The 16506-nt window shown below is 47.0% G+C and overlaps 1 protein-coding gene across 1 annotated transcript; it reads left to right on the top strand.

Moving 5' to 3' along the window:
- Nucleotides 1–5654: 5654 nt before the first annotated feature.
- LOC133491112 (uncharacterized) lies at nucleotides 5655–14853 on the top strand. The gene is made up of 5 exons (XM_061802014.1): nucleotides 5655–6097; nucleotides 7132–7390; nucleotides 11403–11612; nucleotides 12617–12826; nucleotides 14787–14853. Exons 1-5 carry the CDS (start codon nucleotides 6061–6063, stop codon nucleotides 14851–14853), a joined length of 783 nt encoding a protein of 260 aa, XP_061657998.1. The 5' UTR covers nucleotides 5655–6060.
- Nucleotides 14854–16506: the final 1653 nt, after the last annotated feature.

The following is a 16506-nucleotide window of genomic DNA, read 5'->3' as shown; positions in this document are numbered from 1 at the left end:
CATTTCCGTGCACCCTTGGTGTTGAAGTAATGGTTGCCTTTTATCCATCCAGCACAACCAGTAAGCTGGAAGCCCTCTTGGGTGCGTCTTCCCATCGGATACCATGCCTGGTTCATGCCCGTGCACGCTAAGTTTGGAAGTCATGGTTGTCTTTCATCCATCCAGCACAACTCTTGCGCTGAAAGCCCACTTGCAGGTGTCCTTTACCCGCATACCAAGACTGGTTCATGCACGCGCACCCTAAGTGTGGGAGTCATGGTTGTCATTCATCCAGCTAGCACAACCAGTGTGGAAGTCATGGTTGTCATTCAACCACCCACCACAACCGGTCTGGAAGTCATGGTTGCCTTTCATCCGTGCAGCACAATCGTTGCGCTGCAAGCCAGCTTGCGGGTGTCCTTCACCCACATACCATGCCTGGTTCATGCCCGTGCTCCCTAAATGTGGAAGTCAGAGTTCTCTTTCATCCAACCACCACAACTATTGCTCTGCACGCCCGCTTGCGGATGTCCTTCACCCGCATACCATGCCTAGTTCATCTCCGTGCACCCTAAGTGTGGAAGTCATGGTTGCCTTTCATCCATCCAGCACAACCAGCAAGCTGGAAGCCCTCTTGGGTGCATCTTCCCATCGCATACCATGCCTGGTTCATGCCCGCGCACGCTAAGTTTGGAAGTCATGGTTGTCTTTCATCCATCCAGCACAACTCTTGCGCTAAAAGCCCGCTTGTAGGTGTCCTTTACCCGCATACCAAGACTGGTTCATGCACACGCACCCTAAGTGTGGGAGTCATGGTTGTCATTCATCCAGCCAGCACAACCAGTGTGGAAGTCATGGTTGTCATTCCACCACCCAGCACAACCAGTCTGGAAGTCATGGTTGCCTTTCATCCGTGCAGCACAACCATTGCTCTGCACGCCCGCTTGCGGATGTCCTTCACCCGTATACCATGCCGAGTTCATGTCCGTGCACCCTAAGTGTGGAAGTCATGGTTGCCTTTCATCCATCCAGCACAACCAGTAAGCTGGAAGCCCTCTTGGGTGCATCTTCCCATCGCATACCATGCCTGGTTCATGCCTGCGCACGCTAAATTTGGAAGTCGTGGTTGTCATTCATTCAGCCAGCACAACCAGTGTGGAAGTCACAGTTGTCATTCATCCAGGCAACCCAACTATTGCGCTGGAAGCCCGCTTGGGGGTGTCCTTAACGCGCATACCATACCTGGTTCATGACCGCGCACCCTAAGTGTGAAAGTCATGGTTGTCATTCATCCAGCAATCACAACCAGTGCGCTGGAAGCCTGCTTGCGGGTGTCCTTCACCCGCATACCATGCCTAGTTCATGTCCTTCTTCTTCTTCTTCTTTTCCTTTCGGCTTGTCCCGTTAGGGGTCGCCACAGCGTCATCTTTTGCCATCTTAGCCTATCTCCTGCATCTTCCTCTCTAACCCCAACTGCCCTCATGTCTTCCCTCACCACATCCATAAACCTTCTCTTTGGTCTTCCTCTCGCTCTTTTGCCTGGGAGCGCCATCCTCAGCATCCTTCTACCAATATACTCACTCTCTCGCCTCTGAACATGTCCAAACCATCGAAGTCTGCTCTCTCGGATCTTGTCTCCAAAACATCCAGCTTTGGCCGTCCCTCGAATGAGCTCATTTCTAATCCTATCCAACCTGGTCACTCCGAGCGAGAACCTCAACATCTTCACTTTCTGCCACCTCCAGTTCAGCTTCCTGTTGTTTCTTCAGTGCCACCGTCTCTAATCCGTACATCATGGCCGGCCTCACCACTGTTTTGTAAACTTTGCCCTTCATCCTAGCAGACACTCTTCTTCACATAACACACCAGACACCTTTCGCCAGCTGTTCCAACCTGCTTGGACCCGTTTCTTCACTTCCTGACCACACTCTCCATTGCTCTGTATTGTTGACCCCAAGTATTTGAAGTCGTCCACCCTCGCTATCTCTTCTCCCTGTAGCCTCACTCTTCCCCCTCTACTTTTCTCATTCACGCACATATATTCTGTTTTACTTCGGCTAATCTTCATTCCTCTCCTTTCCAGTGCATGTCTCCATCTTTCCAATTGTTCCTCTGCATGCTCCCTGCTTTCACTGCATATGACAATATCATCTGCGAACATCATGGTCCAAGGGGATTCCAGTCTAACCTCATCTGTCAGCCTATCCATTACCACTGCAAATAGGAAGGGGCTCAGAGCTGATCCCTGATGCAGTCCCACCTCCACCTTAAATTCCTCTGTCACACCTAAGCACACCTCACCATTGTTCTGCTACCATCATACATGTCCTGTACTATTTTAACATACTTCTCTGCCACACCAGACTTACGCATGCAGTACCACAGTTCCTCTCTTGGTACTCTGTCATAGGCTTTCTCTAGATCCACAAAGACGCAATGTAGCTCCTTCTGACCTTCTCTGTACTTTTCCACGAGCATCCTCAAGGCAAATAATGCATCTGTGGTACTCTTTCTAGGCATGAAACCATACTGTTGCTCGCAGATACTTACTTCTGTCCTGAGTCTAGCCTCCACTACTCTTTCCCATAACTTCATTGTGTGGCTCATCAACTTTATTCCTCTATAGTTCACACAGCTCTGAACATCCCCTTTGTTCTTAAAAATGGGAACTAGAACACTTTTCCTCCATTCTTCAGGCATCTTTTCGCCCGCTATATTCTGTTGAATAAGTTGGTCAAAAACTCCACAGCCATCTCTCCAAATTGCTTCATACCTCTACCGGTATGTCATCAGGACCAACTGCCTTTCCATTTTTCATCCTTTGTAGTGCCTTTCTGACTTCCCCCTTAGTAATCATTTCCACTTCCTGTCCTTCACTCTTGCCTCTTCAACTCTTCCTTCTTCTCTCTCATTTTCTTCATTCAACAACTTCTCAAAGTATTCTTTCCATCTATTTAGTACACTACCGGCACCAGTCAACACATTTCCATCTCTATCCTTAATCACCCTTCCTGCTGCACATCCTTCCCATCTCTATCCCTCTGTCTGGCCAACCTGGAGAGATCCTTTTCTCCTTCTTTCGTGTCCAACCTAGTGTACATGTCTTCATATGCCTCTTGTTTAGCCTTTGCCACCTCTACCTTTGCCCTACGTCGCATCTCGATGTACTCCTTTCGCCTCTCCTCAGTCCTCTCAGTATCCCACTTCTTCTTCGCTAATCTCTTTCCTTGTATGACTCCCTGTATTTTGGGGTTCCACCACCAAGTCTCCTTCTCCCCTTTCCTACCAGATGACACACCAAGTACTCTCCTGCCTGTCTCTCTGATCACCTTGGCTGTCGTCGTCCAGTCTTCCGGGAGCTTCGGTTGTCCATCGAGAGCCTGTCTCACCTCTTTCCGGAAGGCCGCACAACATTCTTCCTTTCTCAGCTTCCACCACATGGTTCTCTGCTCTACCTTTGTCTTCTAATCTTCCTACCCACCACCAGAATCATCCTACATACTACCATCCTATGCTGTCGAGCTACACTCACCCCTACCACTACTTTACAGTCAGTAACCTCCTTCAGATTACATCGTCTGCACAAAATATAATCTCCCTGCGTGGTTCTACCTCCCTCTTGTAGGTCACTATATGTTCCTCCCTCTTCTGGAAATAAGTGTTCACTACAGCCATCTCCATCCTTTTTGCAAAGTCCACCACCATCTGCCCTTCAAAGTTCCTTTCATGGATGCCGTACTTACCCATCACTTCTTCATCGCCCCTGTTTCCTTTACCAATATGTCCATTACAATCTGCACCAATCACAACTCTCTCGCTGTCTGGGATGCTCAGAACTACTTCATCTAGTTCCTTCCAGAATTTCTCTTTCAACTCTAGGTCACATCCTACCTGTGGTGCATAGCCGCTAACCACATTATACATAACACACCCTCAATTTCAAATTTTAGTCTCATCACTCGATCTGATACTCTTTTCACCTCCAAGACATCTTAGCCAGCTCTTCCTTTAAAATAACCCCTACTCCATTTCTCTTCCAATCTACTCCGTGGTAGAATAATTTAAACCCTGCTCCCAAACTTCTAGAATTACTACCTTTCCACCTGCTCTCTTGGATGCACAGAATATCAACCTTTCTCCTAATCATCATGTCAACCAACTACTGTGCTTTTCCTGTCATAGTCCCAACATTCAAAGTCCCTACACTCAGTTGTAGGCTCTGTGCATTCCTCTTTTTCTTCTGACGCTGGATCCGGTTTCCTCCTCTTCTTTGTCTTCGACCCACAGTAGCTGAATTTCCACCGACGCCCTGCAGGTTAGCAGTGCCGGGGGCGGGCGTTGTTAACACGGGCCACGACCGATCCGGTATGGGATTCTTTAGATGAACGCTCATATTTGTTTGGCACAGTTTTTACGCCGGATGCCCTTCCTGACGCAACCCTCTGCATTTATCCGGGCTTGGGACCGGCCTACAGATTGCACTGGTTTGTGCCCCATAGGGCTGCATTTGTATATATATATATATATATATATATATATATATAATAGATAGATATAGATAAACCCTGAGACTCATACGTGCTTGCGCGGCAAAACGGCAACACAGGAGTTATTTAGACAGCCAGGGTTTTTAAACATCATTTGTACAATGTTTAAAATTTTGTATACATTGTAGAAGTGCTTCCTACGGGATGCCGTGATTTCATTGCCCCCCTAGGACCTACTGTGGTGTTTGTCTTCACTGAGCCTGCGGGGGAAAAAAAAAAAAGCGATGCTTCGAGTCTGGCAGTACCGCTGCAGACCCACCAGATGGCGACGTGGGAAGGATGCCGAGCAGGACGAGAGAGGAAGAATTCCATCAGGAGGGGTCAGGGCTTCCTGTATGGAGGACCCGTCCGGAACAATGCGCATGCGAGGAGGTACTTTCTCTGCTGCAAAGGGTTTTTGGCCTCGGATGAAAAAAAAGAAATCCGCGTTAGGAGCAGCCACCGGGTGCATGTAAGTCGGTGGACCGGAATCTGGCCACCTGCCGTGATTTGTGTTTAACATGATTAGCAATATCAATGTTTAGAAAGTTAGCAGTGTGCTTCCGTATTGATAGAGGCTAAGCATATAGCCTAAACGTTGACATATAGCACACATAGAACGCATTGGCTAACATACGCAGACTGATTTCACTGTTAGAAACCTGATGTAATGTTTGTATAAATTTATGAAACAAGTGTGTGTATATATAAAACGATGGTTGTTCATGAAGACAAGAAACGTTCTTGAACACTTTATTAGGACACCTGGACTGTACAGAATAGACTTTGTATAATAGGCACAACAGGTGCCTTTATAAAAATTATAAAAAGACATCCTGCTGCTTGCCGAACACGAGGAAAACGGGAAGATGGGGCGGTATTGGGAGGATGGATGAGGACTGGGCGGACGCCCAGTACAGGAGGCGCCGCAGGCCTACACGAGGCTTCTGGTGGCGCGCAGGGGTGGGTCGATGTCCGCAGGCACACACACACACACACACACACCATTCCAGCCCTCACCCGAAATCGCCCCTCCGTGCGCACGGGGACGAGGGGGAACGCGAAATCTCATGTCTTCTTTGTCTTACAGGCCCGAACGGAGACATCTCCTGGAGGCCAATGAATCACAGACCTTGAGGCCAGGGAGACAGACTAAATTACATATATGTGTAAAAAAGGGTCTATGCGTCAATGCATGTTTTCTTGGTTATGTGTGTGTATATATATATAAACCCTGAGACTCATACGTGCTTGCGCGGCAAAACGCCAACACAGGAGTTATTTAGACAGCCAGGGTTTTAAACATCATTTGTACAATGTTTAAAATTTTGTATACATTGTAGAAGTGCTTCCTACGGGTTGCCGTGATTTCCTTGCCCCGTCTAGGAACTACTGTGGTGTTTGTCTTCACAAGAGCCTGCGGTGGAAAAAAAAAAAAAAGTGATGCTTCGAGGCTGGCAGTACCTCTGCAGACCCACCAGATGGCGACTGTGGGAAGGATGCCGAGCAGGACAAGAGAGGAAAAACTCCGTCAGGAGGGGTCAGGGCTTCCTGTATGGAGGACCCGTCCGGAACAATGCGCATGCGAGGAGGTACTTCTCTGCTGCAAAGGGTTTTTGGGCCTCGGATATAAAAAAAAGAAATCCGTTTTAGTAGCAGCCACCGGGTGCATGTAAGTCGGTGGACCAGAATCTGGCCACCTGCCCTGATTTGTGTTTAACATGATTAGCAATATCAATGTTTAGAAAGTTCGCAGTGTGCTTCCGTATTGACAGAGGCTCAGCATATAGCCTAAACGTTGACGGATAGCACACATAGAACGCGTTGGCTAACATACACAGACTGATTTCATTGTTAGAAACCTGATGTAATATTTGTATAAATTTATGAAACAAGTGTGTATATATAAAACGATGGTTGTTCATGAAGACAAGAAACGTTCTTGAACACTTTATTAGGACACATGGACTGTACAGAATAGACTTTGTATAATAGGCACAACAGGTGCCTTTATAAAAATTATAAAAAGACATTCCGCTGCTTGCCAAACACGAGGAAAACGGGAAGAAGAGGCGGTATTGGGAGGATGATGAGGACTGGGCGGACGCCCGGTACAGGGGGCGCCGCAGGCCTACACGAGGCTTCTGGGGGCGCGATGGCGTGGCGCAGGGGTGGGTCGATGTCCGCAGGCACACACACACCATTCCAGCCCTCACCCGAAATCGCCCCTCCGCGCGCACGGGGACGAGGGGGAACGCGAAATCTCATGTCTTCTTTGTCTTACAGGCCCGAACGGAGACATCTCCTGGAGGCCAATGAATCACAGACCTTGACACCAGGGAGACAGACTAAATTACATATATGTGTAAAAAAGGGTCTATGCGTCAATGCATGTTTTCTTGGTTATGTGTGTGTATATATAAATTAATATATATATATTTCAACCCTGAGACTCATACGTGCTTGCGCGGCAAAACGGCAACACAGGAGTTATTTAGACAGCCAGGGTTTTAAACATCATTTGTACAATGTTTAAAATTTTGTATACATTGTAGAAGTGCTTCCTACGGGTTGCCGTGATTTCCTTGGCCCGTCTCGGACCTACTGTGGTGTTTGTCTTCACAAGAGCCTGCGGTGGAAAAAAAAAAAAAAGTGATGCTTCGAGGCTGGCAATACCTCTGCAGACCCACCAGATGGCGACTGTGGGAAGGATGCCGAGCAGGACAAGAGAGGAAAAACTCCGTCAGGAGGGGTCAGGGCTTCCTGTATGGAGGACCCGTCCGGAACAATGCGCATGCGAGGAGGTACTTCTCTGCTGCAAAGGGTTTTTGGGCCTCGGATATAAAAAAAAAGAAATCCGCGTTAGTAGCAGCCACCGGGTGCATGTAAGTCGGTGGACCGGAATCTGGCCACCTGCCCTGATTTGTGTTTAACATGATTAGCAATATCAATGTTTAGAAAGTTCGCAGACTAAATTACATATATGTGTAAAAAAGGGTCTATGCATCAATGCATGTTTTCTTGGTTATGTGTGTGTGTGTATATATAAATATATATATATATATATATATATATATATAAAACCCTGATACTCATACGTGCTTGGGCGGCAAAACGGCAACACAGGAGTTATTTAGACAGCCAGGGTTTTAAACATTATTTGTACAATGTTTAAAATTTTGTATACATTGTAGAAGTGCTTCCTACGGGTTGCCATGATTTCCTTGCCCCGTCTAGGACCTACTGTGGTGTTTGTCTTCACGAGAGCCTGCGGTGGAAAAAAAAAAAAAGTGATGCTTCGAGGGTAGCAGTACCTCTGCAGACCCACCAGATGGCGACTGTGGGAAGGATGCCGAGCAGGACAAGAGAGGAAAAACTCCGTCAGGAGGGGTCAGGGCTTACTGTATGGAGGACGCGTCCGGAACAATGCGCATGCGAGGAGGTACTTCTCTGCTGCAAAGGGTTTTGGGGCTCGGATGAAAAAAAAGAAATCCGCGTTAGGAGCAGCCACCGGGTGCATGTAAGTCGGTGGACCGGAATCCGGACACCTGCCCTGATTTGTGTTTAACATGATTAGCAATATCAATGTTTAGAAAGTTAGCAGTGTGCTTCCGTATTGATAGAGGCTAAGCATATAGCCTAAACGTTGACGTATAGCACACATAGAACGCATTGGCTAACATACACAGACTGATTTCACTGTTAGAAACCTGATGTAATGTTTGTATAAATTTATGAAACAAGTGTGTATATATAAAACGATGGTTGTTCATGAAGACAAGAAACGTTCTTGAACACTTTATTAGGACACCTGGACTGTACAGAATAGACTTTGTATAATAGGCACAACAGGTGCCTTTATAAAAATTATAAAAAGACATTCCGCTGCTTGCCAAACACGAGGAAAACGGGAAGATGAGGCGGTAATGGGAGGATGATGAGGACTGGGCGGACGCCCGGTACAGGGGGTGCCGCAGGCCTACACGAGGCTTCTGGGGGCGCGATGGCGTGGCGCAGGGGTGGGTCGATGTCCGCAGGCACACACACACCATTCCAGCCCTCACCCGAAATCGCCCCTCCGCGCGCACGGGGACGAGGGGGAAAGCGAAATCTCATGTCTTCTTTGTCTTACAGGCTCGAACGGAGACATCTCCTGGAGGCCAATGAATCACAGACCTTGAGGCCAGGGAGACAGGCTAAATTACATATATGTATAAAAAAGGGTCTATGCGTCAATGCATGTTTTCTTGGTTATGTGTGTGTTGTCTATAAAAATATATATATATATATATATAAACCCTGAGACTCATACGTGCTTGCTCGGCAAAACGGCAACACAGGAGTTATTAGACAGCCAGGGTTTTAAACATCATTTGTACAATGTTTAAAATTTTGTATACATTGTAGAAGTGCTTCCTACGGGTTGCCGTGATTTCCTTGCCCCGTCTGGGACCTACTGTGGTGTTTGTTGTCTCACAAGAGCCTGCGGTGGAAAAAAAAAAAAAAAAAAAGTGATGCTTCGAGGCTGGCAGTACCTCTGCAGACCCAACAGATGGCGACTGTGGGAAGGATGCCGAGCAGGACAAGAGAGGAAAAACTCCGTCAGGAGGGGTCAGGGCTTCCTGTATGGAGGACCCGTCCGGAACAATGCGCATGCGAGGAGGGTACTTCTCTGCTGCAAAGGGTTTTTGGGCCCGGATATAAAAAAAGAAATCCCATTAGTAGCAGCCACCAGGTGCATGTAAGTCGGTGGACCGGAATCTGGCCACTGCCCTGATTTGTGTTTAACATGATAGCAATATCAATGTTTAGAAGTTCGCAGTGTGCTTCCGTATTGACAGAGGCTCAGCATTTAGCCTAAAACGTTGACGTATAGAACGCGTTGGCTAACATACACAGACTGATTTCACTTTAGAAACCTGATGTAATGTTTGTATAATTTTTATGAAACAAGTGTGTATATATAAAACGATGGTTGTTCATGAAGACAAGAAAACGTTCTTGAACACTTTATTAGGACACCTGGAACTCTACAGAATAGACTTTGTATAATAGGCACAACAGGTGCCTTATAAAAATTATAAAAAGGCATTCCGCTGCTTGCCAACACGAGGAAAACGGGAAGATGGGGCGCGGGTATTGGGAGGATGATGAGGACTGGGCGGACGCCCGGAACAGGGGGCGCCGCAGGCCTACACGAGGGCTTTGGGGGCGCGATGGCGTGGCGCAGGGGTGGGTCGATGTCCGCAGGCACACACACACCATTCCGCCCTCACCCGAAATCACCCATCCGCGCGCACGGGGACGAGGGGGAACGCGAAATCTCATGTCTTCTTTGTCTTCCAGGCCCGAACGGAGACATCTCCTGGAGGCCAATGAATCACAGACCTTGAGGCCAGGGAGACAGACTAAATTACATATATGTGTAAAAAATGGGGTCTATGCGTCAATGCATGTTTTCTTGGTTATTTGTGTGTGTATATATAAATAATATATATATATATAAACCCTGAGACTCATACGTGCTCGCGCGGCAAAACGGCAACAGGAGAGTAATTTAGACAGCCAGGGTTTTTAAACATCATTTGTACAATGTTAAATGTTGTATACATTGTAGAAGTGCTTCCTACGGGATGCCGTGATTTCATTGCCCCGTCTAGGACTACTGTGGTGTTGTCTTCACTCGAGCCTGCGGTGGGAAAAAAAAAGCGATGCTTTTCGAGGCTGGCAGTACCTCTGCAGACCCACCAGATGGTGACTGTGGGAAGGATGCCGAGCAGGACGAGAGAGGAAAGAACTCCGTCAGGAGGGGTCAGGGCTTCATTTATGGAGGACCCGTCCTGAACAATGCGCATGCGAGGAGGTACTTTCTGCTGCAAAGGGTTTTTTGGGGCTCGGATATAAAAAAAAGAAATCCGCGTTAGGAGCAGCCACCGGGTGCATGAAGTCGGTGGACCGGAATCCGGACACCTGCCCTGATTTGTGTTTAACATGATTAGCAATATCAATGTTTAGAAAGTTAGCGGTGTGCTTCCGTATTGATGAGAGGTTAAGCATATAGCCTAAACGTTGACGTATCGCACACATAGAACGCATTGGCTAACATACACAGACTGATTTCACTGTTAGAAACCTGATGTAATGTTTGTATAAATTATAAAACAAGTGTGTATATATAAAACGATGGTTGTCATGAAGACAAGAAACGTTCTTGGAACACTTTTATTAGGACACCTGGACTGTACAGAATAGACTTTGTATAATAGGCACAACAGGTGCCTTTATAAAAATTATAAAAAGACATTCCACTGCTTGCCAAACACGAGGAAAACGGGAAGATGGGGCGGGGTATTGGGAGGATGATGAGGACTGGGCGGACGCCCAGAACAGGGGGCGCCGCAGGCCTACACGAGGCTTCTGGGAGGAGGCGCGATGCGTGGCACAGGGGTGGGTCGATGTCCGCAGGCACACACACACACTATTCCAGCCCTCACCCGAAATCGCCCCTCCGCGCGCACGGGGACGAGGGGGAACGCGAAATCTCATGTCTTCTGTGTCTTACAGGCCCGAACGGAGACATCTCCTGGAGGCCAATGAATCACAGACCTTGAGGCCAGGGAGACAGACTAAATTACATATATGTGTAAAAAAGGGTCTATGCGTCAATGCATGTTTCTGGTTATGTGTGTGTGTGTGTGTATATATATATATATATATATATATATATATATATATATATATAAACCCTGAGACTCATACGTGCTTGGCGGGCAAAACGGCAACACAGGAGTTATTTAGACAGCCAGGGTTTTAAACATCATTTGTACAATGTTTAAAATTTGTATACATTGTAGAAGTGCTTCCTATGGGTTGCCGTGATTTCCTTGCCCCGTCTAGGACCTACTGTGGTGTTTGTCTTCACAAGAGCCTGCGGTGGGAAAAAAAAAAAAAAAGAGGATGCTTCGAGTCTAGCAGTACCTCTGCAGACCCACCTGATGGCGACTGTGGGAAGGATGCCGAGCAGGACAAGAGAGGAAAAACTCCGTCAGGAGGGGGTCAGGGCTTCCTGTATGGAGGACCCGTCCGGAACAATGCGCATGCGAGGAGGTACTTCTCTTCTGCAAAGGGTTTTTGGGCCTCTGATATAAAAAAAAGAAATCCGCGTTAGTAGCAGCCACCGGTGCATGTAAGTCGGTGGACCGGAATCTGGCCACCTGCCCTGATTTGTGTTTAACATGATTAGCAATATCAATGTTTAGAAAGTTCGCAGTGTTCTTCCGTATTGACAGAGGCTCAGCATATAGCCTAAACGTTGACGTATAGCACACATAGAACGCGTGGCTAAACATACACAGACTGATTTCATTGTTAGAAACCTGATGTAATGTGTTTGATAAATTTATGAAACAAGTGTGTATATATAAAACGATGGTTGTTCATGAAGAAGAAACGTTCTTGAACACTTTATTAGGACACCTGGACTGTACAGAATAGACTGTATAATAGGCACAACAGGTGCCTTTATAAAAATTATAAAAAGACATTCCGCTGCTTGCCGAACACGAGGAAAACGGGATGATGGGGCGGTATTGGGGGGTGACGAGGACTGGGCGGACGCCCGGTACAGGGGGCGCCGCAGGCCTACACGAGGCTTCTGGGGGCGCGATGGCGTGGCGCAGGGGTGGGTCGATGTCCGCAGGCACACACACACACATTCCAGCCCTCACCCGAAATCGCCCTCCGCGCGCCAGGGAGGAGGGGGGGAACGCGAAATCTCATGTCTTCTTTGTCTTTAGGGGACCGAACGGAGACATTTCCTGGAGGCCAATGAATCACAGACCTTGAGGCCAGGGAGACAGACTAAATTACATATATGTGTAAAAAAGGGTCTATGCGTCAATGCATGTTTTCTTGGTTATTTGTGTGTGTATTTAAATAAATATATATATATATAAATAAACCCTGAGACTCATACGTGCTTGCGCGGCAAAACGGCAACACAGGAGTTATTGAGACAGCCAGGGTTTTAAACATCATTTGTACAATGTTTAAAATTTGTATACATTGTAGAAGTGCTTCCTACGGGTTGCCGTGATTCCTTGCCCGTCTAGGACCTACTGTGGTGTTTGTCTTCACAAGAGCCTGCGGTGGAAAAAAAAAAAAAAAAAAGTGATGCTTCGAGGCTGGCAGTACCTCTGCAGACCCACCAGATGGCGACTGTGGGAAGGATGCCGAGCAGGACAAGAGAGGAAAAACTCCGTCAGGAGGGGTCAGGGCTTCCTGTATGGAGGACCCGTCCGGAACAATGCGCATGCGAGGAGGTACTTCTCTGCTGCAAAGGGTTTTTGGGCCTCGGATATAAAAAAAAAGAAATCCGCGTTAGTAGCAGCCACCGGGTGCATGTAAGTCGGTGGACCGGAATCTGGCCACCTGCCCTGATTTGTGTTTAACATGATTAGCAATATCAATGTTTAGAAAGTTCGCAGTGTGCTTCCGTATTGACAGAGGCTCAGCATATAGCCTAAACGTTGACGTATAGCACACATAGAACGCGTTGGCTAACATACACAGACTGATTTCATTGTTAGAAACCTGATGTAATGTTTGTATAAATTTATGAAACAAGTGTGTATATATAAAACGATGGTTGTTCATGAAGAAGAAACGATCTTGAACACTTGATTAGGACACCTGGACTGTACAGAATAGACTGTATAATAGGCACAACAGGTGCCTTTATAAAAATTATAAAAAGACATTCCGCTGCTTGCCAAACACGAGGAAAACGGAAGATGAGGCTGGTATTGGGAGGATGATGAGGACTGGGCGGACGCCCGGTTCAGGGGGCGCCGCAGGCCTACATGAGGCTTCTGGGGGCTGCGATGGCGTGGCGCCCAGGGGTGGGTCGATGTCCGCAGGCACACACCACACCATCCAGCCCTCACCCGAAATCGCCCCTCCGCGCGCACGGGGCGAGAGGGGAACGCGAAATCTCATGTGTTCTTTTGTCTTTCAGGCCCGACGGAGACATCTCCTGGAGGCCAATGAATCACAGACCTTGAGGCCAGGGAGACAGACTAAATTACATATATGGTATAAAAAAGGGGCTATGCGTCAATTGTCATGTTTTGTTGTGGTTATTGTGTGTGTATATATAATATATATATATATATATATATATATATATATATATATATATATAAACCCTGAGACTCATACGTGCTTGCGCGGCAAAACGGCAACACAGGAGTTATTTAGACAGCCAGGGTTTTAAACATCATTTGTACAATGTTTAAAATTTGTATACATTGTAGAAGTGCTTCCTACGGGGTTGCCATGATTCCTTGCCCCGTCTAGGACCTACTGTGGTGTTTGTCTTCACAAGAGCCTGCGGTGGAAAAAAAAAAAAAGTGATGCTTCGAGGCTAGCAGTACCTCTGCAGACCCACCAGATGGCGACTGTGGGAAGGATGCCGAGCAGGACGACGGAGAGAAAGAACCCCGTCAGGAGGGGTCAGGGCTTCCTGTATGACGACCCGTCCGGAAAACAATGCGCATGCGAGGAGGTACTTCTCTGCTGCAAAGGGTTTTTGGGGCTCGGATGAAAAAAAAGAAATCCGCGTTAGAGCAGCCACGGGTGCATGTAAGTCGGTGGACCGGAATCCGACACCTGCCCTGATTGTGTTTAACATGATTAGCAATATCAATGTTTAGAAAGTTAGCAGTGTGCTTCCGTATTGACAGAGGCTAAGCATATAGCCTAAACGTTGAAGTATAGCACACATAGAACGCGTTGGCTAACACACATGCAGACTGATTTCACTGTTAGAAACCTGATGTAATGTTTCTATAAATTATGAAACAAGTGCGTATATGTTATATAAAACGATGGTTGTTCATGAAGACAAGAAACGGTTCTTGAACACTTTATTAGGACACCTGGACTGTACGAATAGACTTTGTATAATAGGCACAACAGGTGCCTTTATAAAAATTATAAAAAGACATTCCGTGCTGCCAAACACGAGGAAAAGGGGAAGATGAGGCGGTATTGGGAGGATGATGAGGACTGGGCGGACGCCGGTACAGGGGGCGCACGCAGGCCTACACGATGCTTCTGGGGGGCGCGATGGTGGCGGGGCGGATGGCAGTGGCGCAGGGGTGGGTCGATGTCCGCAGGCACACACCACACCATTCCAGCCCTCACACGAAAATCGCCCTCCGCGCGCACGGGGGACGAGGGGGAGGGGAAGCGAAATCTAATGTGTTCTTTGTCTTACAGGCCCGAACGGAGACATCTCCTGGAGGCCAATGAAATCACAGACATGAGGCCAGGGAGACAGGACTAAATTAATATATGTATTAAAAAGGGGTATGCGTCAATGCCATGTTTCTTGGTTATGTGTGTGGTATATATATATATATAATAAACCTGAGACTCATACGTGCTTTGCGCGGCAAAACGCCAAACACAGGAGTTATTTAGACAGCCAGGGTTTAAACATCATTTGTACAATGTTTAAAATTGTGTATACATTGTAGAAGTGCTTCCTACGGGTTGCCGTGATTTATTGCCCCGTCTAGGACCTTACTGTGGTGTTTGTCTTCACAAGAGCCTGCGGTGGGAAAAAAAAAAAAACGTGATGCGTTCGAGGCTTAGCGTATACCTCTGCAGACCCACCAGATGGAGGGGACTGGGAAGGATGCCGAGCAGGACAAGAGAGGAAAAACTCCGTCAGGAGGGGTCAGCTGGGCTCCCTGTATGGAGGACCGTCCGGAACAATGCGCATGCGAGGAGGTACTTCTCTGCTGCAAAGGGTTTTTGGGCCTCGGATATAAAAAAAAAGAAATCGCGTTAGTGCTAGCAGCCACGGGTGCATGTAAGTCGGTGGACCGGAATCTGGCCACCTGCCTTGATGTGTGTTTAACTTGATTCGGCAATATCAAGGTTTTTAGAAAGGTCGCAGACTAAATTACTATTGTGTAAAAAGGGTCATGCATCAATGCACTGTTTCTGGTTATTAGTGTGTGTTGTTAAAATATATATATATATAGGTATAGTATAGAGATAGATAGATATATAGATATAAAACCCTGATAATCATACGTGCTTGGGCGGCAAAAACAGGCAACACAGGAGTTATTAGACACGCCAGGTTTTTAAACATTATGTGTACAATGTTAAATGTTGTATCATGTAGAAGTGCTTCCTACGGGTTGCCAGATTTCCTTTGCCCCGTTCTAGGACCTACTGTGGTGTTTGTCTTAACGAGAGACACCGCGGGTGGAAAGGAAAAAAAAAAAAAGTGATGCTTCGAGGGTAGGCAGTTACCTCTTGCAAGGGGACCCACCAGATTGCGACTGTGGGAAGGGATTGCCGAGCAGGACCAGAGAGAAAAACTCCGTCAGGAGGGAGTCAGGGGCTTCGATTAGGTATGCGAAGGTACCCGTACCTCGAGAACAAGCGCCATGCGAGGAGGGACTTCTCTGACGCAAAGGGTTTTTGGGGCTCAGGATGAAAAAAAAAAAGAAATCCGTAGTTAGGAGCAAGCCACCGGGTGCATGTAAGTCGGTGGACCGGAATCCGGACATGCCCTGATTGTGTTCACATGATTAGCAATATCAATGTTTAGAAAGTTAGCAGTGTGCTTTCCGATTGATAGAGGTAAGCATATAGCCTAAACGTTGACGGATAGCACACATAGAACGCAGTTGGCTAACATACACAGACTGATTTCATTGTTGAAACACCTGATGTAATGTTTGTATAAATTTATGAAACAAAGTGTGTATATATAAAACGATGGTTGTTCATGAAGACAAGAAAACGTTCTTGAACATTTATAGGACACCTGGACTGTACAGAAATAGACTTTGTATAATAGGCCACAACAGGTGCCTTTATAAAAAATTATAAAAAGAACATTCCGCTGCTTGCCAAACACGAGGGAAAACGGGAAGATGAGGCGGGTTATTGGGAGGATGATGAAGGACTGGGCGGA

Source organism: Syngnathoides biaculeatus, chromosome 17 (genome assembly GCF_019802595.1).
Source record: "Syngnathoides biaculeatus isolate LvHL_M chromosome 17, ASM1980259v1, whole genome shotgun sequence".
NCBI lineage: Eukaryota > Metazoa > Chordata > Actinopteri > Syngnathiformes > Syngnathidae > Syngnathoides > Syngnathoides biaculeatus.
Note: the sequence above shows the minus strand (reverse complement) of the source record. Positions and strands in the feature narration are given on the sequence as shown.

Bases quoted from the DNA above. Each gene is read 5' to 3' on its own strand.
- LOC133491112 (XM_061802014.1), top strand. From the start codon at position 6,061: ATGGAGGACCCGTCCGGAACAATGCGCATGCGAGGAG. The intron at 6,098-7,131 runs GTACTTCTCTGC...TGTCTTCACAAG, and splicing joins AACAATGCGCATGCGAGGAG to AGCCTGCGGTGGAAAAAAAA. The intron at 7,391-11,402 runs GTAAGTCGGTGG...TGCCCCGTCTAG, and splicing joins GTAGCAGCCACCGGGTGCAT to GACCTACTGTGGTGTTTGTC.